This window comes from Microtus oregoni, unplaced genomic scaffold (genome assembly GCF_018167655.1).
Source record: "Microtus oregoni isolate MIOR12 unplaced genomic scaffold, Mior012 000045F_ref0000178, whole genome shotgun sequence".
Classification (NCBI taxonomy): domain Eukaryota; kingdom Metazoa; phylum Chordata; class Mammalia; order Rodentia; family Cricetidae; genus Microtus; species Microtus oregoni.
In genome coordinates this window covers 152,702-179,472 of record NW_024543219.1, presented here as the reverse complement: position 1 = coordinate 179,472, position 26,771 = coordinate 152,702, and the positions used below count along the sequence as shown (strand labels likewise).

At 39.2% G+C, this 26,771-nt stretch overlaps 1 protein-coding gene across 3 annotated transcripts in view; it reads left to right on the top strand.

Annotated features, from left to right (window-relative positions):
• The window catches only part of Sacs (sacsin molecular chaperone), a 139,765-nt gene that overhangs the window by 50,685 nt on the left and 62,309 nt on the right, over window positions 1–26,771 (top strand). For 2 of the 3 annotated variants that reach the window (XM_041634030.1, XM_041634031.1), the window contains 6 exons: window positions 275–386; window positions 8,354–8,500; window positions 9,845–11,342; window positions 12,265–12,356; window positions 16,144–16,170; window positions 20,255–23,872. In XM_041634030.1, coding sequence (XP_041489964.1) covers window positions 275–386; window positions 8,354–8,500; window positions 9,845–11,342; window positions 12,265–12,356; window positions 16,144–16,170; window positions 20,255–23,872 — 5,494 coding nt within the window. The remainder of the gene's footprint in view (window positions 1–274; window positions 387–8,353; window positions 8,501–9,844; window positions 11,343–12,264; window positions 12,357–16,143; window positions 16,171–20,254; window positions 23,873–26,771) is intronic. The other variant, XM_041634033.1, reaches the window with a different exon arrangement.

The following is a 26,771-nucleotide window of genomic DNA, read 5'->3' as shown; positions in this document are numbered from 1 at the left end:
CTTTCCTTAGAACAAAGGCTTTGCATGGATTTGTTAGACTAAATGTTAGCACATTCAGAGCTGACTTGCGGGTGTAAATTTCTGGGAAAGACTTCCCAACTCCTGTGTATATAGGACTACTTTCAATAGGAACCTTACCAGAGCTTACCTTACCCATGGAGGTAGTGAGGTTTCTTCACTTTGATACACTTACATTTTAGATATTGTAGGTAAATACAGAGTTGGACAGTAGATGACTGTATTAATATAAATTTTTGGTATGTTTTATGGTTAGGAATTAATTCAGAATGCAGAAGATGCTGGAGCCACAGAGGTTAAATTTTTATATGATGAAACACAATATGGAACGGAGACTCTTTGGTCAAAAGATATGGCACAATATCAGGGTAAGAATAATTTGGAATAAATTTTATTATTTGTACTAATGATGATTTTTAATGATTTACAATGCTTTTAATGAACAGTGTGATTATCATTTGTACTTCCTGGCATGTTTAATTCAAGTGTTTTTGCTTTTTCTGCTTTTGTTTGGAAGATGTTTCTGCTAGTTGGTATATTTAAAGAAAAAAATAAAAATAAAATGGCTAACAATGTAATTATATAGCCTTCCATTTCTCTCAGTCAGTCTACACTTTATGTTATGAATAAGATAAAGGACACTACTTCTAAATAACTATCATTTCTTCTGCATTTGGAAAGAAGTTGTATATATATTGGTCTCTACGTTAGGGCTGCCCTTGTGCTGTGGGTGGGAACATAGACTTAATAGGAGAAGGGAAAAAGGAGGATGAGAGGGAAAGTAGTAAGAGAGCCATCACCTATAGACTTGCCGCCTGCTTGCACCCTGAAATGTTGAAAAATATGTATATAGCTTAGTTCATCTCAGCTCTGGAATTGATGGATGATTGTGAATACTTGTATATGATGGACAGTTACTGTGAAAAAGAAGTCTTAACTCATTTCTTAGATATATTTTAGGGACACATAAGTCACAAAATGATGTTTTGTGACAGTAACCATCATTGTTGTTAATTGAATATTTAACATTTATTGTAGTGGCTACAGTCATTCTGATGTCAGATTTCAGGCTTAACCGTAGTTCTTTCTTTGCATCTGTAAAGAGATGTATATGATGTGATAATCTCAGGAGACTAGCTCCCTGATTCTGATGTATATGATGTGATCATCTCAGGAGGCTAGCTCCCTGGTTCTGATGTATATGATGTGATCATCTCAGGAGGCTAGCTCCCTGGTTCTGATGTATATGATGTGATCATCTCAGGAGGCTAGCTCCCTGGTTCTGATGTATATGATGTGATCATCTCAGGAGGCTAGCTCCCTGGTTCTGAGTTCTGCCACTTTGCTGACTCTACTGCAGTCCTCTAGAGACTGATCTTTCAGTGGTGAGAGGATTAGCTTGTAGTTTCTTGGCTGTAATTTTATTATTTAATGTAGCCTCCTAGATGGATGTTCAGTTTGCATTCAGGGGTCTGCAGCAAGTCCTGGTCCCATACAGCCCTATCCACTGCACAGTTCCATAGGCAGTGGCACACTGGGCAGTCCCTGCCCACATAATAGTGATAGAAAGAGCAAGTTTTCTTGTAGTTATTCTGAGAAAGAACAGGATCCTAGATGTAATGGTGGTCATGCTTATGCCTAGGACATTCTGTTTTCACTGTCCTGATGTGCTGTGCTAGTGAGAACGTAGAGATCCTAGAAGCATTTCACTTCAAAATTCTGCCTCATGGCTTAAGTCTTTTTGCTTCCCATCTTTATTACACACACACACACACACACACACACACACTGAAATAGCTGTGTATAGTGGTACACTCTTTAAGTCCCAGCACTCGGAGGTAAAGGCAGGTGAGTTTCTGTGAGTTCCAACCTGATCTGTATAATGAGTTCCAGGCCAGCCAGAACTTAGAACTTCACCATCACAACCACCACCAAAAAACTCAGTCACATACCTTCCTCCTGTGGCTCAGGGATCATCTCAAAAGAGAAGGTGGAGCTGGGGACCCTGTAAGAGTCATGGCTGGAGGGACTGCAAGGTGAAGAATGAAACGTGAGTCAGCCTGGCCTTTGTAAGCTCTGGGTTACAAGTCCAGAGTCTGGCCTCAGGGTCTATGTCCCCTACGCATTTAAGAAAAAGGTCCCATGTGACTGTTATCACCACAGTAGAAACCCCTAGCAAAGTAGCAAAGTGCCTGTGACCTTTAGAATAAGAATGAGGTCTGTTGACTAATAAACAGAGCTCAGGCCAAGGGCCTAAAGAGGAAGGATTTGTAATAAATATAAGGATAGGTTCTATTGATGGAGGATGCAGAGTACATGGAACCTCTTTCTTTCTTTTTTTTGTTTCTTTTTGTTTATTTATTTATTAAAGATTTCTGTCTCTTCCCCGCCACCGCCTCCCATTTCCCTCCCCCTCCCCCAATTAAGTCCCCCTCCCTCGTCAGCCCAAAGAGCAATCAGGGTTCCCTGACCTGTGGGAAGTCCAAGGACCACCCCCCTCCATCCAGGTCTAGTAAGGTGAGCATCCAAACTGCCTAGGCTCCTACAAAGCCAGTACATGCAGTAGGATCAGAAACCCATTGCCATTGTTCTTGAGTTCTCAGTAGTCCTCATTGTCCGCTATGTTCAGCGAGTTCGGTTTTATCCCATGCTTTTTCAGACCCAGGCCAGCTGGCCTTGGTGAGTTCCTGATAGAACATCCCCATTGTCTCAGTGTGTGGGTGCACCCCTCGCGGTCCTGAGTTCCTTGCTTGTGCTCTCTCTCCTTCTGCTCCTGATTTGGACCTTGAGATTCCTGTCCGGTGCTCCAATGTGGGTCTCTGTCTCTGTCTCCTTTCATCGCCTGATGAAGGTTAATATTCAGGAGGATGCCTATATGTTTTTCTTTGGGTTCTCCTTCTTATTTAGCTTCTCTAGGATCACTAATTATAGGCTCAATGTCTATTTATGGCTAGAAACCAAATATGAGTGAGTACATCCCACGTTCCTCTTTTTGGGTCTGGCTTACCTCACTCAGGATAGTGTTTTCTATTTCCATCCATTTGTATGCAAAATTCAAGAAGTCCTTGTTTTTTACTGCTGAGTAATACTCTAATATGTATATATTCCACACTTTCTTCATCCATTCTTCCATTGAAGGGCATCTAGGTTGTTTCCAGGTTCTGGCTATTACAAACAATGCTGCTATGAACATAGTTGAGCATATACTTTTGTTGTATGATAGGGCATCTCTTGGGTATATTCCCAAGAGTGGTATTGCTGGGTCCAGGGGTAGGTTGATCCCGAATTTCCTGAGAAACCGCCACACTGCTTTCCAAAGTGGTTGCACAAGTTTGCATTCCCACCAGCAATGAATGAGTGTACCCAATTCTCCACAACCTCTCCAGCAAAGGCTATCATTGGTGTTTTTTATTTTAGCCATTCTGACAGGTGTAAGATGGTATCTTAAAGTTGTCTTGATTTGCATTTCCCTGATCGCTAAGGAAGTTGAGCATGACCTTAAGTGTCTTTTGGCCATTTGAACTTCTTCTGTTGAGAATTCTCTATTCAGCTCAGTGCCCCATTTTATAATTGGGTTGATTAGCCTTTTACGGTCTAGTTTCTTGAGTTCTTTATATATTTTGAAGATCAGATCTTTGTCAGTTGTGGGGTTGGTGAAGATCTTCTCCCAGTCAGTGGGTTGCCTTTTTGTCTTAGTGACAGTGTCCTTTGCTTTATAGAAGCTTCTCAGTCTCAGGAGGTCCCATTTATTCAATGAGGCCCTTAATGTCTGTGCTGCTGGGGTTATACGTAGGAAGTGGTCTCCTGTGCCCATGTGTTGTAGAGTACTTCCCACTTTCTCTTCTATCAGGTTCAGTGTGTTCGGACTGATATTGATGTCTTTAATCCATTTGGACTTGAGTTTTGTGCATGGTGATAGATATGGATCTATTTTCATTCTTCTACAGATTGACATCCAGTTTTGCCAGCACAATTTGTTGAAGATGCTCTCTTTTTTCCATTGTATACTTTAGTTCCTTTATCGAAAATCAGGTGTTGATAGGTTTGTGGGTTAAAGTCAGGGTCTTCTATTCAATTGCATTGGTCGACTTCTCTGTTTTTATGCCAATACCAAGCTGTTTTCAATATTGTAGCTCTGTAATAGAGTTTGAAGTCAGGGATGGTAACACCTCCAGATGATCCTTTATTGTATAAGATTGTTTTGGCTATCCTGGGTTTTTTGTTTTTCCATATAAAGTTGATTATTGTCTTCTCCAGATCTGTGAAGAATTTTGATGGGATTTTGATGGGGATTGCATTGAATCTATAGATTGCTTTTGGTAGAATTGCCATTCTTACTATGTTGATCCTCCCAATCCAAGAGCAAGGGAGGTCCTTCCATTTTCTGGTGTCCTCTTCAATTTCTTTCTTCAAAGACTTAAAGTTCTTGTCAAATAGATCTTTCACTTCCTTGGTCAGAGTTACCCCAAGATATTTTATGCTATTTGTGGCTATCGTGAAAGGTGATGCTTCTCTGATTTCCCTCTCTGTTTTCTTATCCTTAGTGTATAGGAAGGCAACTGATTTTTTGGAGTTGATCTTGTGTCCTGCCACATTACTAAAGGTGTTTATCAGCTGTAGGAGTTCTTTGGTAGAGTTTTTGGGGTCACATATGTATACTATCATATCATCTGCAAATAACGAAAGCTTAACTTCTTCCTTTCCAATACGAATCCCCTTGATCCCATTATGTTGTCTTATTGCTATTGCTAGAACTTCAAGCACTATATTGAAGAGGTATGGAGAGAGTGGACATCCTTGTCGTGTTCCTGATTTTATTGGGATGGCTTTGAGTTTTTCTCCGTTTAATTTAATGTTAGCTGTTGGCTTGCTGTAAATAGCTTTTATTATATTTAGGTATGACCCTTGTATCCCTAATCTCTCCAAGACCTTTATCATAAAGGGGTGTTGAATTTTGTCGAATGCTTTTTCAGCATCTAAGGAAATGATCATATGGTTTTTTTCTTTCAGTTTTATTTATATGGTGGATTACATTGATAGATTTTCATATGTTGAACCAGCCCTGCATTTCTGGGATGAAGCCTACTTGATCATAATGGATAATTTTTCTAATGTGTTCTTGGATTCGGTTTGCCAGTATTTTATTGAGAATTTTTGTGTCGATATTCATGAGTGAGATAGGCCTGTAATTCTCTTTCTTGGTTGGGTCTTTGTGTGGTTTTGGTATCAGGGTAACTGTAGCTACATAAAAGGAATTTGGCAATGACTTTTCTGTTTCTATATTGTGAAATACATTAAGGAGTATAGGTATTAGCTCTTCTTGGAAGTTCTGTTAGAATTCTGCATTGAAACCATCTGGTCCTGGGGTTTTTTTGGAAGGGAGATTTTTGATAACAGTTAAGTCCCCACTGTATGCTTTCTCCATTTTCTTTAAGTGGGCACTTAGTGCTATGAACTTTCCTCTTAGCACTGCTTTCATCGTGTCCCATAGGTTTGAGTATGTTGTCTCTTTATTTTCATTAAATTCAAAGAAGACTTTAATTTCTTTCTTAATTTCTTCCTTGACCCAGGTGTGGTTCAGTAGTTGACTGTTTAGTTTCCATGAGTTTGTCGGCTTTCTGGGGGTAGCATTGTTGTTGCCTTCTAACTTTAATCCGTGGTGATCTGATAAGACACAGGTGGACAGTGATATTTTTTTGTATCTGTGGAGGTTTCCTTTGTTTCTGAGTATGTGGTCAATTTTCGAGAAGGTATGAAACCTCTTTCTTAAGGATAGATTCTACTCATTGAGTGACTCAGCTCAGAATAAGGGCCTGAACAATGCTCAGGACTTGGGGGACTCAGGCAGGCTGGGTCCATAGAACCCACTCCAGCTGGAGCATCCACTCCAGCTTTCCAGGTGACCAGGCATCAGTCCTTCTTCCTTTGAAGAAAATAGGCCTGAATGTTTAATAAGTCTGGTTTCTCCTATGGAAGTGTGAAGATTGTAAAAGCCAGAAGCAGTGACGCATATGACAGGCATTCACTATGTGAACCTACAGCAGCCATGACTGCATGCACAAGCTCAAGCCTGATGGTGTTCCAGGACAGGGAGGGGAGGTGGTCAGGAAGTCCTGTCCCTAGCCGAGGAGCTCTTATCTTTCCTGTTGACTCTAGGAGGGAAGATCTCTTTTCCTTCCCCTGGTGGTCAGCTGTAATGCTGGTAACCATGCTGAACTTCTTAATTCCCTTCTCTAGATCTTAAAGTTATATAGATCTTTCTAGATTCTGACAAGAAGTTCACTCCTGGGCCCGTTGTGTGATCTTTCCTTTTGTGTCTTGTACTTTTAGTAAACAGGGAGCAGGTAGAACCACAGAGTATTTGACAGATGTCATTTTAAGTGAACCGTGGTTAGCTGATAGATAATAACAAGTCATTCATTACTATTTTTGCATACTTACTGTATCATAATAGAAATAGCTAGCAGTTTAAGGGCTCTTCTCTTTGGTGTATGCTGGGGGGAAGCTTGAGTAATACCACAGTGGATCCTTTGCACTCCCCTGTGGGGAGATAAAGCTCTGATCTCAGTACAGATGAAGAGGCTGAGCCTGTGCTGTGATTGGTGACAGTGGATCTGGTGACACCAGACTCCCTTGACTCCTGAGTAGTTTTTCATAGCTGTGTGCTTGTCCTTTTCAGAATATCAGCCTTGACCAACTTCATGTCCTGACTTCGATTACTATAAAGATAGCAGTTGCACTAATTAAAAGAAAAAAAAAGACCAGGCCAACATTCCATATTTAAAGAAGCATAAGGATATGTTCTTTGGATATTCGGAATCTCCATATAGTTCATTAGCATGGAGGCTGCACAGATCAAAGAGTACACATATAGATTCTGTGCCTAATTGTGTCTGTGTTATTCTTGAAAACACTGATGATATTTAAAGAGTAATGAGTTGATATAGTTACTTATATTCAGAGAATGTTAGGACTTCTGAAAATGAGTCTCAAAGAATGCCGAAGTATTTGCTCATAATTACACATACAATATATTATTAAAGAAATCACTTTGGAGATAGCATTGTAATTCCAAGTAATTTATTTAAATATTTACCATGACTATTTAAATTACACAATGCTGTGAATATAAATTAAGTAAAGCAAAATCAAAAACATACAACCCAAATATTTAAAAGATGATTATTAGCATTAGTAAGGAATTAATTTTTGCTTTATGAAAAAATACAGTGACAAAGTCTTTTTTGGTTGTAGGTTTCCTTAATGCATTGTTTTGCATGTCTTAGAGAATGATCTATGCTTGCCATACTTTCAGCTTTAAATGGATGTGTTTATTCAGTATACATAAAAAAGTAAAAGAATAAATAGCAACAGATAGGAGATAGATAGATAGATAGATAGATAGCAAAACATCAGGTCACTTGCTGAAAACATCCAGCAGAGACCTACTGAGGAATCCCCTTTATGACAGTCAGCTGGAGTTCCCAAAAGAGAGTCCCAGGCAGAGCAGAGTTCTCCTCAGGATGGGTGTCCAAGTAAAAGAACAAATAGCAACTGCTGGAGATGTTGTCATCAAACTGGACACAACATCCAACAGAAAATGACCAGGGAAGTTGAAACAATCAGACTGGAATTCCCCACTAAATGTCCTCTCCATGGGTGAGCTTCTCTTTCCCACTTCAGAACTTTTTTTTATATGATGGGACAAACAGCAGTAGCATTGGTTAGAAATACTTTACCTTCTAGTTATTCTCCAGAATACACCATTTTTACTCGTGGAGCGTTTTGCTGTTCTTATCCCTTCCTGTCACAGAGTTAGGGGCCTCAGCCTATCCTCACAAGAGGCCTTGGAGAGGACACTGACACAGCATTCTTGGGTCTAAAGTGGAAGGGGTCAGATCCCAGAGCCAGCTTCTTGGTGAACTCCAACAGCACATAACAGTTTATCAAGCTGATGTATGCTGCACACATTTTCTAGAAATTCCCTCTACAAAGAATAACTTGAATATGCAATTTAGAAGTTTTAACAGAGGATGGTGCACTGTGGTAATATTCTTGTCTGATCTGTAGTTTTTGTTGCTTACGTTCCATAATTCTTGTAATTTCCTGACAATTTACTTCTCTGGATGTTAGCTTTTTACCAAGTTTTTTTTTTCTATTTTTATTGTGAAAACAATTGGAATAATAATGCAGAATTTAGTCGCTGTGCTCACTTGTCTCTATTTTCTCATCAAATAAGTTGTTTTTTTTTGTTGTTGTTTGTCTGGATGAAGCTCTTGGAACGGAGCTGACCATACATCTTGCTGAGTGTCTGCCTGTGCATTTCAATACCCAGGGTCGGCTCTCTATGTGTACAACAATGCGGTTTTCACCCCAGAGGACTGGCATGGTATTCAAGAAATAGCAAGAAGCAGGAAAAAAGATGATCCTTTGAAGGTTGGAAGATTTGGAATTGGGTTTAATTCTGTCTACCATATAACAGGTGCAGTATTGGCTGTGGGCAAGTGGGGAGTAAACTCAGCCAAACTATAGATAAATTTTGGTAAATCTACTGTATTATATTAACATTAATATTTAATATTGACCATGCTACATATTAAATTATATTGTTATATAGTAAAACGTAGCTGTTACACATGAATCTTCATATTTTATTTATATATTTACCTTTTGGAAGTTCACCTTTTCATGGCTCCAGGTGATGGTTTATAAATGTTGAAGCACAGTTGAGGATTGTATAATATAGAGACTACTGTGCAGGAATTTAGAGCAGGCCTGTTACCCTGTGTGTGCAGCTCAGTGTTATTTTGTCCCCTAGTTAACAGTGAACACATTGATGTGAATCATTTGTGGGAAGGCTCTTTGTAATCTGAAGATTTGAGAAAGCCATAGGTTATGCTTTTCCAATATCAAGAGTCTCTCTGAACTGATTTCAGTGTGAGTATGTGGCATCATGTAAAGGGACTAAGGACAAATATTTTTTAGATTGTCTTGTTGATGGATCTAATGGACATACATTTGCTACTTAAGATACATAAGAATTTAGACGTTTTTGATTGTCCCAATTGAACTGGCATCTGACAACCACAGATACTAAAGAGCTGACAGACTTTACTAGAGTTACATTGAGTGTGAAGATTAGGGGCTAAAGTCTGCATGAAAGACAAAACACATCAGAATTACCCATAGGAAGTCCTTTGAGTAGAACCATGGATAAAAGTTTCTTTCAGAGTAATAAATCACACTTTAGTTCTGCCATGGTTGAAATATCACTGTATTTAGTTGAGGAACAGAAGAAACAGTTGACGTCAGTCTAAAGGCCATGTGGTAAGATGTGGATCTTTAAGAACTGGCAGTACACATTGTGTGAAATTAACTAGGAAAGTTAATTTCTCACTCGGTATAGAGTCTGTGCTTGCTGACCTACATGGCAATGGAATAACCTGCATTGTCAAAGTCAACAGTTGAATCTTTAATTTTGAACATAAATGGTAACTCCTTTCTTTCTAGCTGGATTTATCTGGCAGTTAGTACTGAGTATATGTCTAAATAGTGTTTATATCTTCCACTTGTTGAATATTTAAAGATACAGCACATATTTTCACAAAAATCATGGAAGTTTCTATAACTGCCTCTTACTAGATTGGCTCAAACCAGAAACTGTTATGCCTCACTTTCAAAGTATTAAGTCACTTGCTTTTGAGGAATTTCATGTGTCATGCTATTTCTTATGTAATATTTTGATGGTAGTTATTTCATTATGGCAGCACTTAAAATTGTTCATTGAGTTTCTTAGTTGGTTATGCCTTGGTTTTCATTTCTACAGATGTTCCTTGTATCTTTAGTGGTGACCAGATAGGAATGCTAGATCCTCATCAGACACTTTTTGGCCCCCATGAATCAGGCCAATGTTGGAATCTCAAGGATGACAGCAAAGAAATGAATGAGCTTCCGGATCAATTTGCACCCTTCATTGGCGTTTTTGGAAGCACCAAGGAAACATTTGCAAATGGCAGCTTTCCAGGGACATTTTTCCGCTTCCCTCTTCGCTTACAACCTTCTCAGCTTAGCAGCAATCTCTACACTAAGCAGAAGGTTCTGGAGTTGTTTGACTCTTTCAGGGCAGATGCAGACACAGTGCTGCTCTTCCTGAAGAGTGTACAGTCTGTATCTTTACATGTCCGAGAGGCCGATGGGACAGAAAAACTGGTATTTAGAGTGACTGCTAGTGAGAATAAGACCCTGAAACATGAACGACCGAATTCTATCAAGATTCTGGGAACGGCCATAAGCAACTATTGTAAAAAGATCCCAAGCAACAGTATCACCTGTGTAACATATCATATAAACATAGTTCTGGAGGACGAGAGCACAAAGGATGCCCAGAAGACGTCTTGGTTGGTGTGTAACAGTGTGGGTGGGCGAGGCATTAGTAGTAAACTGGATTCTTTGGCTGATGAATTGAAATTTGTCCCAATCATTGGACTAGCCATGCCTTTATCAGGCAAGGATGATGAAGAAAATGGAGCAATATCTGATTTCTCAGGAAAAGCATTTTGTTTTCTTCCTTTACCTCCTGGTGAGGAAAGCAGAACAGGGCTTCCAGTTCATGTCAGTGGCTTCTTTGGCCTAACTGACAACCGCAGGAGCATAAAATGGAGAGAGTTGGACCAATGGAGAGACCCTGCAGCCTTGTGGAATGAATTTCTTATTGTGAATGTTGTTCCCAAAGCTTATGCTACTCTGATCCTAGACTCAATAAAACGCCTGGAGACAGAAAAGAGCTCCGATTTCCCCTTGTCAGTGGATGCCATCTACAAACTTTGGCCTGAGGCCGGCAAAGTCAAGGCACACTGGCAGCCAGTGTTGGGGCCTCTGTTTAGTGAGCTATTCCAGCATGCGGTGATCTATTCCATTAGTGGTGAGTGGGTAAAGCTGGAGCAGGTGTACTTCTCAGAACTTGATGGAAGTCTAGAATACACACAGTCTGTGCTCAACTACCTCCAGAGCTCAGGGAAGCAGATTGCCAAGGTACCAGGGAACCTGGCTGCCGCTGTTCAGCTCAGTGCAGCCTCCGCCACCTCCACTGCGACTCCTGTGAGGAAGGTAACACCTACATGGGTGCGGCAGGTGCTGAGGAAGTGTGCACACCTGGGCAGTACTGAAGAAAAGCTTCATCTTCTAGAATTCGTGCTTTCTGACCACGCCTACAGTGAGCTGCTTGGGCTCGAGCTGCTGCCTTTACAAAGTGGGGCTTTTGTCCCCTTCTCCTCATCTGTCTCCGATCAGGATGTTGTTTACATCACCTCAGAAGAGTTCCCAAGGTAGATACTATGTGACTCAGACACTGGCTGCTCCAGGGAGTGGGGGGCTGTCCTGTCCACAGGGTTCTTGACTGCAGATCCACCAGTTATCTGTAGGTTGTGTGGTAAGGAGGGCTTTTCATGAAACGTTAAAAGATAAAATGTTATACTTTAAAAGGAAAAGGTATAAGAACTGGGTTTATTGCCTTGTGTCTCTAGTCCCAGCTGTTTGGGAGGTAAGAAGGGCCACTTGAACCTGGGAGTTCCAGGACAACACAATAACACTTTTTCTCAAGAAACAATTGCTCTAGTAGCTAATTTTCAGTCACAACACTGAAAACAATATTATAAGGTACTAATAGAGGTAGGATTAGTTAGTAGAATTACTTTGATGAAATTTAAAATAGTATGTGAAAAAATTATTTCTTTGTATTTTTATTTTTTTATTATTATTTTTTTTAGAGCCACATTTGACAAACATATTGCGTATCTATCTGCTCTATTCTGTACGCTGCACAAACCACCTGTTGAAAGGCCCTCCTGTGACACTGCCTTCAATAGATGGCATTGGGCTTAATACAGAGTGTGAGTGTATAGCCCAGCCTAGCCTGGAAAGCAGTTTTCCTTCTTCAGCCCCAGATGCTAGGGTTACAGATGTGCATCATCCTACTTAGCTTTAGCAACTAAGTTTCTATAGCTAAGGGAACATGTTGACATTTCATGGAATAAAATTTGTTTTATTGTTAGGTATTTAGACTTTTTGAATTGACTTGGTATATGATACCTTCGTATTTTAAAGCAAAGCCTAGATAATATTGTAGTTTGACGTGATGTAATTCGTGTAAAATGAAATAGCAGGTTTAACTGACTTGAAATTCTATGGTGGACTTTTTTAACCTTAGAATTGTTAGAATTGTAACTGCTCACACCTCTCACGTTCTAGGTCCCTTTTCCCAGGTCTTGAAGCAAGACTTATTTTGGAGAACTTGAAGCCTCACCTTCTAGCTGCTTTAAAAGAAGCTGCCCAGACCCGAGGTATAGTAGCCATTTAGTGCTTTTCTTAAACAACCTACTTTATAGAAATGTGAAAGGTTTTTACAAGATTTTTTTCTAATAACTGTCTATTTTACACCTATAAATCTGAGTTCTTATGGCTCAGCCTAGAAGAATTGTTCAGTTGAAGATGTGTCAGGAGCCGTTCTAGTGTCTAAAAGATAACAAAGGTGATGTCACTGAGAACCTCATGCTGAGGCTGTTGGTGGTGGGCATTTGCAGGATGTGTATCATAGCCTGCACAGTGCTTTTGTTTTGTTTTGTTTTTCCCAGACCTTCCTATCCTCAGATCTTGCAGCATGTGTGATAATGAGGAAACTGATTATTAGTTCAATTTCACAGATGAGAGGAAAAGGTTAAGTTTGGGGTTTTCAGATGAGGGGTTCTACCCTGTCTGCCTTGTCTACTGTACCACATCCTGACCCGTTTATAGTATTCTGGGTGATCCTATTAGCTACCAGATGTGATCAACTTTCAAGAAATGTGTACCCATCCAACCCCACAGCACTGTAGGCAAGGGGACTGCGGAGACCTAAGAAACTCACTGAGGCCCTATATTGGGAATGATTTTCAGGAAATAACAGTAATTTGGAGGGAAAATTACTATAGTTCTGACTTTAATTCTATCTTTCGATTTCTGAAAACATTCCTTCACTTATAAAACTATTATCTAGAATTTTCCCAAGTTAGATATTTGACCCCCCAAATTTCAGAATTTGTCTTACCAAGAAGCTTATTCTTTGTGATCTATCAGAGACATGAATTTTTCCTTTCAAGGAAAAGTGGTTAATCATTATATATCTTTATTCATTAAAATATTCATGAAAGGATTTGGGATTTGTCAGAGAAATGAGGTTGGGGTTAAAAGTGAGACGATGACTGAGCCTGAAATGCTTGCTGCCACGAGGATCTGTGCATATTGAGAGCTGCAGTGACGGACACTGTGTGTGGCCAGCATCCATCCAGATGACTCATCTTTGTAAATTGTGCATTTCAGGAAATACTTATGAGGTATAGAAATGTAGATTCTCTCCCTCCCTTCTATACATTTCTTGATGGAGAACCTTCTAGCTTTTTTAACCATACAATATATATTATTATCTATAGTTACCCTACTGTACAGTAGTACCCAGAACGTCTTACTCTGATATGTAGCAATACTGGCTGACCAACCTCTGTTTATTCCATACATTTCATCCCGCACTCTGGTAACCACAGAGAAAGCGTGGGAGGTGCTCATGATCTAGGTATAATAGATAAATAAAAGATAGCTGGGGAAGAAGTCCTGCTGTACGGCTGACAGTGTAGCATGCTGGAACAGTAGTCTGTCCTACTGTTATACAGATCTCTGCCCAGTGCTTGGAAGGCACTCTGAGACTTCTGTCTTCTGCCTGGGGCGAGTCTCATGTTTGCAGACCCGGCACTGAACTCCAGAGCGATGTTCTGGCCTAGTCTTCCTAGAATACTTCCTAGTGGATGGAGTTGTTGCCATCTCTTTATTGCCCAAGTGTGGGAGAGGGGTCCAGGAGGCAGCCCTTGAGCCACATAGTAAAATGTGATTCTATAGGCCTGAGAGGTCTATGGGTCTATGTAGCATGGGGGAATGGTCTTGGAGTTCTCATGGTGGGTTTGGTAATGGGCTTCAAGTCCAAGGCCTTGTCTCAGTTACTTCCCCCTTCCTTAGTTAGGAGACATCATTGTGATGAGTATCTTCTATTGTTTGCTCTCCACAACCCTTAGCTAGCAGAGCCTGTCATCTCTACTTGAAAAGCTCAAGGAAATGAAAGACTTTAGATAACTTGAAATTCAGAGTTAGAACCACCATTTTGTTTTTGTTCTTTCTCATTTTATTTGCAAATTAGATTATTTACAGTTTAAATTACATGAGTTAAAGGATTATTATCAGAAATTAAGTGCGAGGTGAATGGATAGAAAATTCTGCCAGGAAATGGGTTTTAGATGAAAAAAAAAACCTAGAAAAAAAAAGTATTTGAGTAGACAAATTCCCAGTGGGGTGGTGCTAGGATCATATTTACATGTTTCTTAATTTTCAAGATACTTTTTATTAGATGAGTTTACGTGCTCTTACAATTAGTGACTCAAGAGTTGTCCTTAAATGTTTGTTTTCTGTATATAATAAGCATTGTGCCAAATGAAATTAATAAATGGATGAAAAAAATCACAGCTGCATGAGGATATGGATATCAGTCAGCACTGTCGTTCATGCATTGGCCCTGCTGAGAAGGGTCCTGCTGAGCTGGGCGGCAAATCAGGGATGGATTTTGTATTCTGTGTAGACACACAGGGGAGAGACTTCATGTTTCAGGCACAGCCATGTTTTCAGTGATGACTTTGACACAACTTTATCATGATGTACACTATTTATTGAAAAGATAATGACCTCATATGCATGTATACAAATCTTTAGAAAATGTTGTATTTTTATTGCTAGCTTCTGGCATACAGATAGCTGTATTTTACACAAGACTTGTACTGTGACGATGTTTGGAACTCCCACACCCAATGTTTTTTGTTGGGAAAAAGGACCATGTGCTGTTCTAAGCCTGCCTTTGCCAGAATTCAGGCTACTGCCATCTCTCCCTGAAACGCAGGAGAACCCGGTATCTCTCAAAGCCATTCCTACTTCTCTAGTCAACACAGCATTGTGAGAACTTACCTTTCTAGAACATTGTTTTCTATCTCTTATCAAAAAAAAATCTTTTAAAGACTTCTTGGTTTTCTTACTTAAAAAAAGGCCATGTCGTTGACATTGTCCATGAGATTTTTTTATTACCTAGTTTTGTCTTATTCTGGGTGTTTAAAGATGCCTGGTATACAGGACTGCTAAATCAGCGTTTGCTGTTACCAAAACTTTTTGTTGGTTTTGTTTTCCCCCTGATCATTTTCATCTTTAAAGAGCACTTATTCAGACATTTGATTGTTTTCCTATGCCCACCCCCTTCATCTCGTTTCATGTAACCTATGTGTGCTTCTGTAACACTGAACACAACGCAGCACCACACACCTGCACTTGTGTAGTTACTTATAATCCTCTCTCTAACCTGCCTTCCTCATCAGATACAAAGTCTGAGGACATGTCTAGGTGTTTATTTCTAGCTATCCAGCACTTGTATTGCCTGCCTGGCAAATGCTGCTGGTGAGGTAATCATTCTGATGAGACTTACAGTCCCTGTCTTAGCCTTGAAATCGAGTCCCAGGTACCCCAGTGCACAAATGTAATTCCACAAAGGTGCAGCGGTATACTTGATGGGATGAATGACAATTTTTAGAACATTGTGGTTATTGGTGGTTATCAGAAGCAAGCAGTAGGATTTGTTTGATAAATTCACCTTTCCTTATCATAAACTGAGCGTTACATGTATAGATATTAAAGCACTTATAAAAATTCTATTCTTCCTTTCTCAGTTCTCTAGGCCCTTTGTTTGATGATGATGGCCTGTGAGAAAGCCCATGGTTAGCCTGCAGGCTGCTGGGAAGGCCCCGTGATCTGTGCTTATAAACAGACACTCTCCTTTTTTGCTGCTCTGAACTAAGTCTTAGTTCTTACAGAGTTTAGGTTAATTTGCATCTGAATAGATCTTTAATCGTAAAGCATTCACTGTTTAGAGCTTTGTTTTTGCCTCTTCTTTTGCATAATGCTGTGTGGAGAGTCTATAGACACCGTTGCCTTAAAAAGTAATTTCTGTAGTGAGCTTGTGAAATATTGAATGTTCTGGCCTTTCTAAGAATGGATTTAATTATATTCTAGCACAGCAGCTTCTCTGGGGATACTCAGGTAGGATCACTGACTGAATGTTGTGTTCATTTGATTGATTGTCATTTGTTGGTTTGTTGAATCCTGTGTTGTTGTTTTGTTTTTAACCTAAATAGCTAGAAATTATGTCAACTTTTTTTTTTTTTTGCTGGAAATAACTTTAAAGGAGAGAGGAAACTACTAATATAGGCCTTTGTTTTGCAAACACTGATAGAAAACACATTTGTATGACTTGAAAATCTTCATTTCATAAATAGTCTCAAATGAAAGATACATTACACTGCTTACATAGGAGAATGTGGCATGAATGCACTTCTGTTATACACGCAAGTGCTCAGAGGAGAAATGCAGGGAGGAGAGCATTCTGGGAACTGTTAGGATTGTAGCCCAGTGTGGAGATTGGTGGGAGTAGGAAGCCCTGTCTAGCTACAGAGCACTAAAATGGCCAGTCTGCTTTCATTAAGGACACTCAGGTGACCTGACAATGCTGGGCATCTCATTTTATTATTTTCCTACTCTTTTTGTTTTGCTTTAATAGATATCCTTATTTTTTATATTTTCCCAAGTTCATGTTTTACTTGGAAATTTAAGGGATGTAATATTTGATTAATAGGAATTGTTTTTACATATATATCCTTTGAAGCAGGATATATATATATATATATATACATATATACATACATTCACACACATACATATATATACACACATATATGATTAGTTTAGAAACTAAGTCATTATTAGAGTGACAGTTTTTGTAAATATTAAATTTGTATTAAAGGTATCTAATACTTTATCAATAGCCCTTATATTGGGAAAGTATAGTGAAAGAGGCAGTAAAGTCCTGATGTAAGTAGCTACCCTGTTACTGCCTGCCCTGGGGTTCATTGCATTTGGTTACTGAATCTCTGTGCTGTATCTCCTATTCAAGTCCAAGCCAAGCCTGATAGTAGATGTGTGTAATACCAGCTGTTCCTGAGGCTAAGGTAAGAAGATTGTAAGTTTAAGGCCAAGATGAACTACAAAGTGAGTTTAAGGCCAGCCTGGGGCAAATTAGTGAGAATCTATGAAAAGTAAAGTAAAAAGAGAATTGGGATATAGATCAGCGGTAGGGTTTTTGCCTAGCTTGCATGTGACCTTGTAGTCAGTGCCCAGTATTACAAGAAAAACAACAACAAAAGGCCAAGGCAAGATGTCAGTGGCAGAGTAGCAGTGCAGACTTTCTGGGAAGCAGTGGGCCATTAGAACTAGAATAAGATGCTTCTGAAAGGCCCAGGGGCCTATAGCACCACATCTAGACTTGAGTGCTGAACTGCCTCTTCCTTTTCTTTCCCCAGCTCCCTACCTTGGTCTTTTTTTTTTTTTTAAAGATATGACTGATATACAGTAATCATTTAATTGGACGTTTGCCGTTTGTGTCTTTACAAGGATTTGCATCTTCTATACAGTGGTGAATTATTAGAATTTACCAGCCATCAAAGTTGCCTTTGCCACTGTGTATCAGAAAGCAAAAAAGGAACTGCCATCTACACAGTGCCTTAGTTAGCTTTGTCTAGTAGAATGCACCTCTGAAGGAGCTTACTTAAAGCACTTGGAATGAAAACATCATTGTTAAGACAAGTTTTACAGTGACTGATAGTTCCTCTTTCTGACCATGAGCATTTATTCTCTAAGTTAGCAAGGAATGTAGACATGTAAATAATGGAAAAAAATAGTACAGTCTCTGAGCAGATAGTGGTTGTATCAATATTGTTTCCAGTATCTAAGAGATGGACTCATCTATGGCCAACCAAGCCTATGTACAAGGATTCTTCTTAAGTTAAAGTTGAATGTACCTGGTAATAGTTTGCTGACCCTAGGGACATTTTTTCCAGAAGGATAGTTAGATATGTTTTGACATTGCTGATAGTTGTGAAAGCCTCAAAGCCCACAACTCATTTATTAAATTGCTTACAAATTGTTTTGCTCATCCTAGTAGCAGTGCTTTAGAAGGGAGGGCATGGAGACGACTGTGCGAACATTTATACTTCTGGGTTAAAAGCTAACTGTCTTCAGTACAGAGTGCCTAGAATTTGGGACTTCTGCCTGAATTAACTTAATCTACTTAGAGTTGTGCCTTTTTACATTTTCTCTCTCCTTTACTTCCTAATGTTTTTCCAGTTGAGCATGACTGATATGTTAGTTGCATGCTATATGTGAGGTGTGTGTGTCTTGACATTTTACTTGTAATTCATACCAAATAATTTTCCTAAAGGTAAGTAAGTATGTTTTGTAAATTGTCAAATTTTATGCCAGGATATTATGCAGGATTATCTACTGAATGCATGTGATATGGCAGTTTACATGAAACATACATGGTACATATTTTAAAATTTTGCTTTCTGGGTATTCTGAATTTTAATTTTCAACATTTTTATATCTTCAAAATTATGTTTTTGCTTTACTTATGACTTAGATATTCAGTTATAGCTAATTCTGTTCAGTAATCACTTTAAGAAACATTATTATAGAATTAATTTTATAATTTTAATTTGCTCCGTAACCCAAGGAAACTACATTGGTTGTATTGCTGACACTTTAATTTTTAAAAAAATTACTTGAATTCTTCTGTCACATGACGTAGAAACTGAAAATGTTCTGAATCTGGGTATTATCAGTCTCTTGATGTTTCCAAAGTGTGTCTTTGCTGGGACTTCTGTGGCAGTGGTTTGAAAGTGGCATGGTGGGGATTTTGGAGTAGAGAGTAAACCTTTGAAACAAACATGTCCTGCCTTGATTCAAAAGTACTAGGATAGGGAGAGGGAAGGGTGGGAATGAGATGACTACAATATCTTTAAACTGAAGTCCTGATTTCTAGCTGCTTTATACTGAAGACATTTAGCTTTTAACACTGAAGTATAAATATTCACACAGGAGTCTCCATGCCCTCCATTAGAAGGCCTCGGAAGCACCTCACATATGATCTTATCAAAAAAAAAAAAAAGCTATATACAAAAGTCCCAAGAGCCTGAGGTATACCTCTTGTTACACCATTTCCCAAAATTGCTCATAAGGGTCTAGAAGTCATTTGCACATAGGGGAAAGATAAATGTTAGTTTCCATGGAATTGATTTTGAGATTTCTTTTATTTCTCTATAAGAGCAAATACATACCTACAGGTATGTAGTTTTCTATTTTGTTGTTACTGATGTTAAATATCAAAAATACTGTGACATACGAAATATACTTTAAAAATGTTAATTTTAGGCAATCTGTTAAGATAAGCAACTGTTCCCCGAAGGAGGCGAAATTCTATTACTCTCCTAGTTTGCAATCATCCAGAAATAGAGTTGTTTTGGCGGGAAGAAATACCTGCCCTGGCAGCAACACCCCACATGTTTAGTTTGTTTGCCCTGAAACTTTTCTACAAAATCCCTGGTTCTACAGAGCACACTTTAATAAAATCAACCTTGGCCAAACTGTAGCTGTGCTCGTAGAGAACAGTCTGTGAAGAGCCTCATCCCCCCCATTGCTTTTCCAGGTGAACAAGTTTAAATCTCTGAGACATTAGCTGACACCCAATTGCATATCTGATTAGAGTGGCTAATAGGAAATTCCATAAGGGCCACTGCTACTTGCATTTTAGAAAGTGTTAGCTGCTAAAAAGGAAACTGCAGCCCCTGTGCTCTGAATTTGAGCCCTTCTCTTCCTATACAATCATGCAGGTGAGGTGCCAAAAGTACTTGTATTTGTATTGGGCCTGCTTATCAATGTTTATACATTAAATGAAAAAAATAAGTAAATTTTATTTGCATTTTGTTTGGGACTTTTACTTGTGGACAACTAAGCATTACACATTGCTTTTCATGTTGATTCCATTTGCAGAACACTATATACCTTTGAATATGTATTTGATGATTTTTTTAAATAAAATAAGCCTTTGTGTAGAAAATGGCTTCTTTTAGAAGTCATTATAAGCATTATTTTCTGTATAGACTATCATTTTAAAACTACTTTAGTTATACTGAATTTTTGCATTTTCTTCAAACAACTTCTTAGTACCTTCTTAAACGTGAGACTAGAAGAGCTTAGAGTTGTGCGTAACATTTCTGTGTGTGGTTTACAGGAAGACCGTGTACTCAGCTGCAGCTTCTAAATCCAGAACGATTTGCACGTCTTGTTAAGGAAGTAATGAATACATTCTGGCCTGGCAGAGAGTTGGTGGTTCAGTGGTATCCATTTAGTGAAGACAAGCACCACCCGTCCATTTCATGGCTTAAAATGGTTTGGAAGAATCTCTACATACATTTTGCAGAGGATTTGACTTTATTTGATGAGATGCCACTTATCCCCAGAACTACACTGGATGAAGATCAGACGTGTGTGGAACTCATTAGACTCAGGATCCCATCAGTAGTCATTTTAGATGACGAAACTGGAGCTCAGCTTCCAGAATTCTTAGCAGATATTGTACAGAAACTTGGGGGTATTGTCCTAAAAAGGTTAGATACCTCTATTCAGCATCCTCTTGTTAAAAAATACATCCATTCGCCACTACCGAGTGCCATTTTGCAGATAATGGAGAAGATACCACTGCAGAAGTTATGTAACCAAGTAGCATCATTACTTCCAACCCACAAAGATGCTCTAAGAAAGTTTTTGGCCAGCTTGACTGATACCAGTGAAAAAGAGAAAAGAATAATTCAAGAATTGACAATATTCAAAAGAATTAATCACTCATCTGATCAAGGGATTTCGTCTTACACTAAATTAAAAGGATGTAAAGTTTTGGATCATACTGCCAAACTTCCAGCAGATCTGCGACTGTCTCTTTCTGTCATAGATAGTAGTGATGAAGCTACCATTCGTTTGGCAAACATGTTGAAAATTGAAAAGTTAAAAACTACAAGCTGTTTAAAGTTTGTTTTAAAAGATATTGAAAATGCATTTTATACCCAGGAAGAAGTAACACATCTTATGCTGTGGATCCTTGAGAATCTATCCTCTCTTAAAAATGAGAATCCGAATGTGCTTGATTGGTTGATGCCACTAAAATTTATTCATATGCCACAGGAGCGTATGGTAGCAGCCAGTGAACTCTTTGATCCTGATATAGAAGTACTAAAGGATCTCTTTTGTAATGAAGAAGAAGCCTGTTTCCCACCTGCAATTTTTACCTCACCAGATATCCTTCACTCTTTGAGACAGATTGGCTTAAAAAATGAAGCCAGCCTGAAAGAGAAAGATGTTGTGCAAGTGGCAAAAAAAATTGAAGCATTACAGGTCAGTTCTTGTCAGAATCAGGATGTGCTCCTAAAGAAAGCCAAAACCCTCTTACTAGTCTTGAATAAAAACCATACACTCTTACAGTCTTCTGAAGGGAAGATGACACTGAAGAAAATAAAATGGGTTCCAGCCTACAAGGAAAGGCCTCCAAATTATCCAGGTTCCTTAGTCTGGAAAGGGGACCTCTGTAATCTTTGTGCACCTCCAGATATGTGTGATGCAGCACATGCAGTTCTAGTGGGCTCCTCACTTCCTCTTGTTGAAAGTGTCCATGTAAACTTGGAGAAGGCTCTAGGCATCTTCACAAAGCCTAGCATCAGTGCTGTCTTAAAACACTTTAAAATTGTTGTTGACTGGTATACATCAAAAACTTTCAGTGATGAAGATTACTATCAGTTCCAACATATTTTGCTTGAAATTTATGGGTTCATGCATGATCATCTGAATGAAGGGAAGGATTCTTTTAAAGCCTTGAAATTTCCATGGGTTTGGACTGGCAAAAACTTTTGCCCTCTTGTTCAGGCTGTGATAAAACCAATCCATGATCTGGATCTTCAGCCGTATTTATATAATGTGCCTAAAACCATGGCAAAATTCCACCAGCTGTTTAAGGCCTGTGGCTCAATAGAAGAGTTGACATCAGATCATATTTCCATGGTCATTCAGAAGGTTTATCTAGCAAGTGACCAAGAGTTGAGTGAACAAGAAAGTAAACAAAACCTTCATCTTATGTTGAATATTATGCGATGGCTGTATAGCAACCAGATTCCAGCAAGCCCTAATACACCAGTTCCCATCTATCATAGCAAAAATCCTTCCAAACTCGTCATGAAGCCAATTCATGAATGCTGTTATTGTGACATCAAAGTTGATGACCTCAATGACTTACTTGAAGATTCAGTGGAACCAATCATTTTGGTACATGAAGACATACCCATGAAAACTGCGGAGTGGCTAAAAGTTCCCTGCCTTAGTACAAGACTGATCAACCCTGAAAACATGGGGTTTGAGCAGTCAGGACAAAGAGAGCCTCTTACTGTAAGGATTAAAAATATTTTGGAAGAATACCCTTCTGTGTCAGATATTTTTAAAGAGCTGCTTCAAAATGCCGATGATGCAAATGCTACAGAATGTAGTTTCCTGGTTGATATGAGAAGAAATATGGACATCAGAGAGAATCTCCTAGACCCAGGGATGGCAGCTTGCCATGGACCTGCTTTGTGGTCTTTCAACAATTCTGAATTCTCAGATTCAGATTTTATAAACATAACCAGATTAGGAGAATCTTTAAAAAGGGGAGAAGTTGACAAAGTTGGAAAATTTGGTCTTGGATTTAATTCAGTGTACCACATCACTGACATCCCCATCATTATGAGCCGAGAATTTATGATTATGTTTGATCCAAACATAAATCATATCAGTAAACACATAAAAGATAGATCTAATCCTGGAATCAAAATTAATTGGAGTAAACAGCAGAAAAGACTTAGGAAATTTCCAAATCAGTTCAAACCATTTATAGATGTATTTGGCTGTCAGTTACCTTTGGCTGTAGAGGCCCCTTACAGCTACAATGGAACTCTTTTCCGGCTGTCCTTTAGAACACAACAGGAAGCAAAAGTGAGTGAAGTTAGCAGTACCTGTTATAACACTGCAGATATTTACTCCCTAGTGGATGAATTTAGCCTTTGCGGGCACAGACTTATCATTTTCACCCAGAGTGTAAACTCAATGTACCTGAAATACTTGAAGATAGAAGAAACAAACCCTAGCCTAGCGCAAGACACAATAATAATTAAGAAAAAAGCCTGTTCCTCCAAAGCATTGAGTGCACCAGCTTTGAGTGTTTTAAAAGAAGCTGCTAAACTCATGAAGACTTGTAGCAGCAGCAACAAAAAACTTCCCACTGATGTGCCAAAATCATCTTGCATTCTTCAGATCACAGTTGAAGAATTCCACCATGTGTTTAGGAGGATTGCTGACTTACAGTCACCACTGTTTAGAGGTCCAGATGATGACCCAGCTACTCTCTTTGAAATGGCTAAATCTGGCCAATCAAAAAAGCCATCAGATGAGTTGCCACAAAAGACGGTAGATTGCACTACATGGCTTATATGCACCTGCATGGATACAGGAGAGGCTCTGAAGTTCTCCTTGAATGAAAGTGGAAAAAGACTAGGGCTGGTTCCTTGTGGGGCAGTAGGTGTTCTTTTGCATGAAACCCAGGAGCAGAAGTGGTCTGTGAAACCACACATAGGAGAGGTGTTTTGCTATTTACCTCTACGAATAAAAACAGGGTTGCCAATTCACATCAATGGGTGCTTTGCTGTTACTTCAAATAGGAAAGAAATCTGGAAGACGGATACAAAAGGGCGATGGAATACCACATTCATGAGGCATGTCATTGTGAAAGCTTACTTACAAGCACTCGGTGTCTTACGGGACCTAGCCACTGGTGGTGAGTTAATTGATTATACTTACTATGCTGTGTGGCCTGATCCTGATCTAGTTCATGATGACTTCTCTGTGATTTGTCAAGGATTTTATGAAGATATAGCTCATGGGAAGGGGAAGGAGTTGACCAGAGTCTTCTCTGATGGTTCTACTTGGGTTTCCATGAAGAATGTGAGGTTTCTAGATGACTCTATACTTCAAAGGAAAGATGTTGGTTCAGCAGCCTTCAAGATATTTCTGAAGTACCTCAAGAAAACAGGCTCCAAAAACCTCTGTGCTGTTGAGCTCCCTTCTTCAGTAAAGGCAGGATTTGAAGAGGCTGGCTGTAAACAAATACTGCTTGAAAATACATTTTCAGAGAAACAGTTTTTTACAGAAGTCTTTTTCCCTAATATTCAGGAAATTGAAGCAGAATTGAGAGATCCTTTAATGAATTTTGTCCTAAATGAGAAACTTGATGAATTCTCAGGAATTCTTCGTGTTACCCCATGTGTTCCTTGCTCCTTGGAGGGCCATCCTCTGGTTTTGCCATCAAGACTGATCCACCCTGAAGGACGAGTTGCAAAGTTATTTGATACTAAGGATGGGAGGTTCCCTTATGGCTCTACACAAGATTACCTCAATCCTATTATTTTGATTAAGCTAGTTCAGTTAGGCATGGCAAAAGATGACATTTTGTGGGATGACATGCTAGAGCGTGCAGAGTCAGTAGCTGAGATTAATAAAAGTGACCATGCTGCTGCCTGTCTAAGGAGTAGTATTTTACTAAGCCTTATTGATGAGAAGCTAAAAATAAGAGATCCTAGAGCAAAGGATTTTGCTGCAAGATACCAAACAATTCCCTTCCTTCCATTTCTAACAAAGCCAGCAGGTTTTTCTTTAGAATGGAAAGGGAACAGTTTTAAGCCTGAAACCATGTTTGCAGCAACTAACCTTTATACAGCTGAATATCAAGATATAGTCTGTCTTTTGCAACCAATTCTCAATGAAAATTCCCATTCTTTTAGAGGGTGTGGTTCAGTGTCGTTGGCTGTTAAAGAGTTTCTGGGTTTACTAAAGAAGCCAACAGTTGATCTGGTAATAAATCAGTTGAAGCAAGTTGCAAAGTCAGTTGATGATGGCATTACATTGTATCAGGAGAACATCACCAATGCTTGCTACAAGTACCTCCATGAAGCAATGATGCAGAATGAAATGGCCAAGGCAGCAATTATTGAAAAGCTAAAACCATTTCATTTCATTCTGGTTGAGAATGTATACGTTGAGTCAGAAAAAGTTTCTTTCCATTTGAATTTTGAAGCAGCACCATATCTCTATCAGTTACCTAACAAGTATAAAAATAATTTCCGTGAACTTTTTGAAAGTGTGGGTGTGCGACAGTCATTTACAGTTGAAGATTTTGCCCTAGTTTTAGAGACTATTGATCAAGAAAGAGGAAAAAAACAAATTACAGAAGAGAATTTTCAGCTTTGCCGACGAATAATCAGTGAAGGAATCTGGAGTCTCATTAGAGAAAAGAGACAAGAATTCTGTGAGAAAAATTATGGCAAAATATTACTGCCAGATACTAATCTTCTGCTTCTCCCTGCTAAGTCATTATGCTATAATGACTGTCCCTGGATAAAAGTAAAGGATTCTACTGTTAAGTATTGCCATGCTGACATACCCCGGGAAGTAGCTGTAAAACTAGGAGCAATACCAAAGAGACACAAAGCCTTAGAAAGATATGCATCCAACATCTGTTTCACAGCTCCAGGTACAGAGTTTGGGCAGAAAGAAAAACTGACCAGCAGAATTAAGAGCATACTCAATGCCTATCCTTCAGAAAAGGAAATGCTGAAAGAGCTTCTTCAAAATGCTGATGATGCAAAGGCCACAGAAATCTGCTTTGTCTTTGATCCCAGGCAGCATCCTGTTGACCGAATATTTGATGATAAGTGGGCCCCACTGCAAGGGCCAGCACTGTGTGTGTACAACAACCAGCCATTTACAGAAGATGATGTTAGAGGAATTCAGAATCTTGGGAAAGGCACCAAAGAAGGAAATCCTTGCAAAACGGGACAATATGGAATTGGATTCAATTCTGTGTATCACATTACAGACTGCCCTTCTTTTATTTCTGGCAATGATATCCTGTGTATTTTTGATCCCCATGCCAGATATGCACCAGGAGCCACATCAGTTAGTCCTGGACGCATGTTCAGAGATTTGGATGCAGACTTTAGAACCCAGTTCTCAGATGTTCTGGATCTTTACTTGGGAAACCACTTTAAACTGGACAATTGTACAATGTTTAGATTTCCTCTGCGTAATGCAGAAATGGCACAAGTTTCAGAAATATCCTCAGTTCCATCCTCAGACAGAATGGTCCAGAATCTTTTAGACAAACTGCGCTCTGATGGGGCAGAACTTCTGATGTTTCTCAATCACATGGAAAAAATATCTATTTGTGAAATAGATAAAGCCACAGGAGGTTTGAATGTGCTCTATTCAGTAAAAGGCAAGATCACTGATGGAGACCGATTGAAAAGGAAGCAATTCCATGCATCTGTAATTGATAGTGTTACTAAAAAGAGGCAGCTCAAGGACATTCCGGTTCAACAGATAACCTACACAATGGATACTGAGGACTCTGAGGGCAATCTGACCACATGGCTGATCTGTAATAGATCAGGGTTCTCAAGTATGGACAAAGTGTCTAAGAGTGTTATATCGGCTCATAAGAACCAAGATATCACTCTCTTCCCACGTGGTGGAGTAGCTGCCTGCGTTACACACAACTATAAAAAGCCCCACAGGGCCTTCTGCTTTCTGCCTCTCTCTTTGGAGACAGGTCTGCCATTTCATGTGAATGGCCACTTTGCTCTAGATTCAGCCAGAAGAAACTTGTGGCGTGATGATAA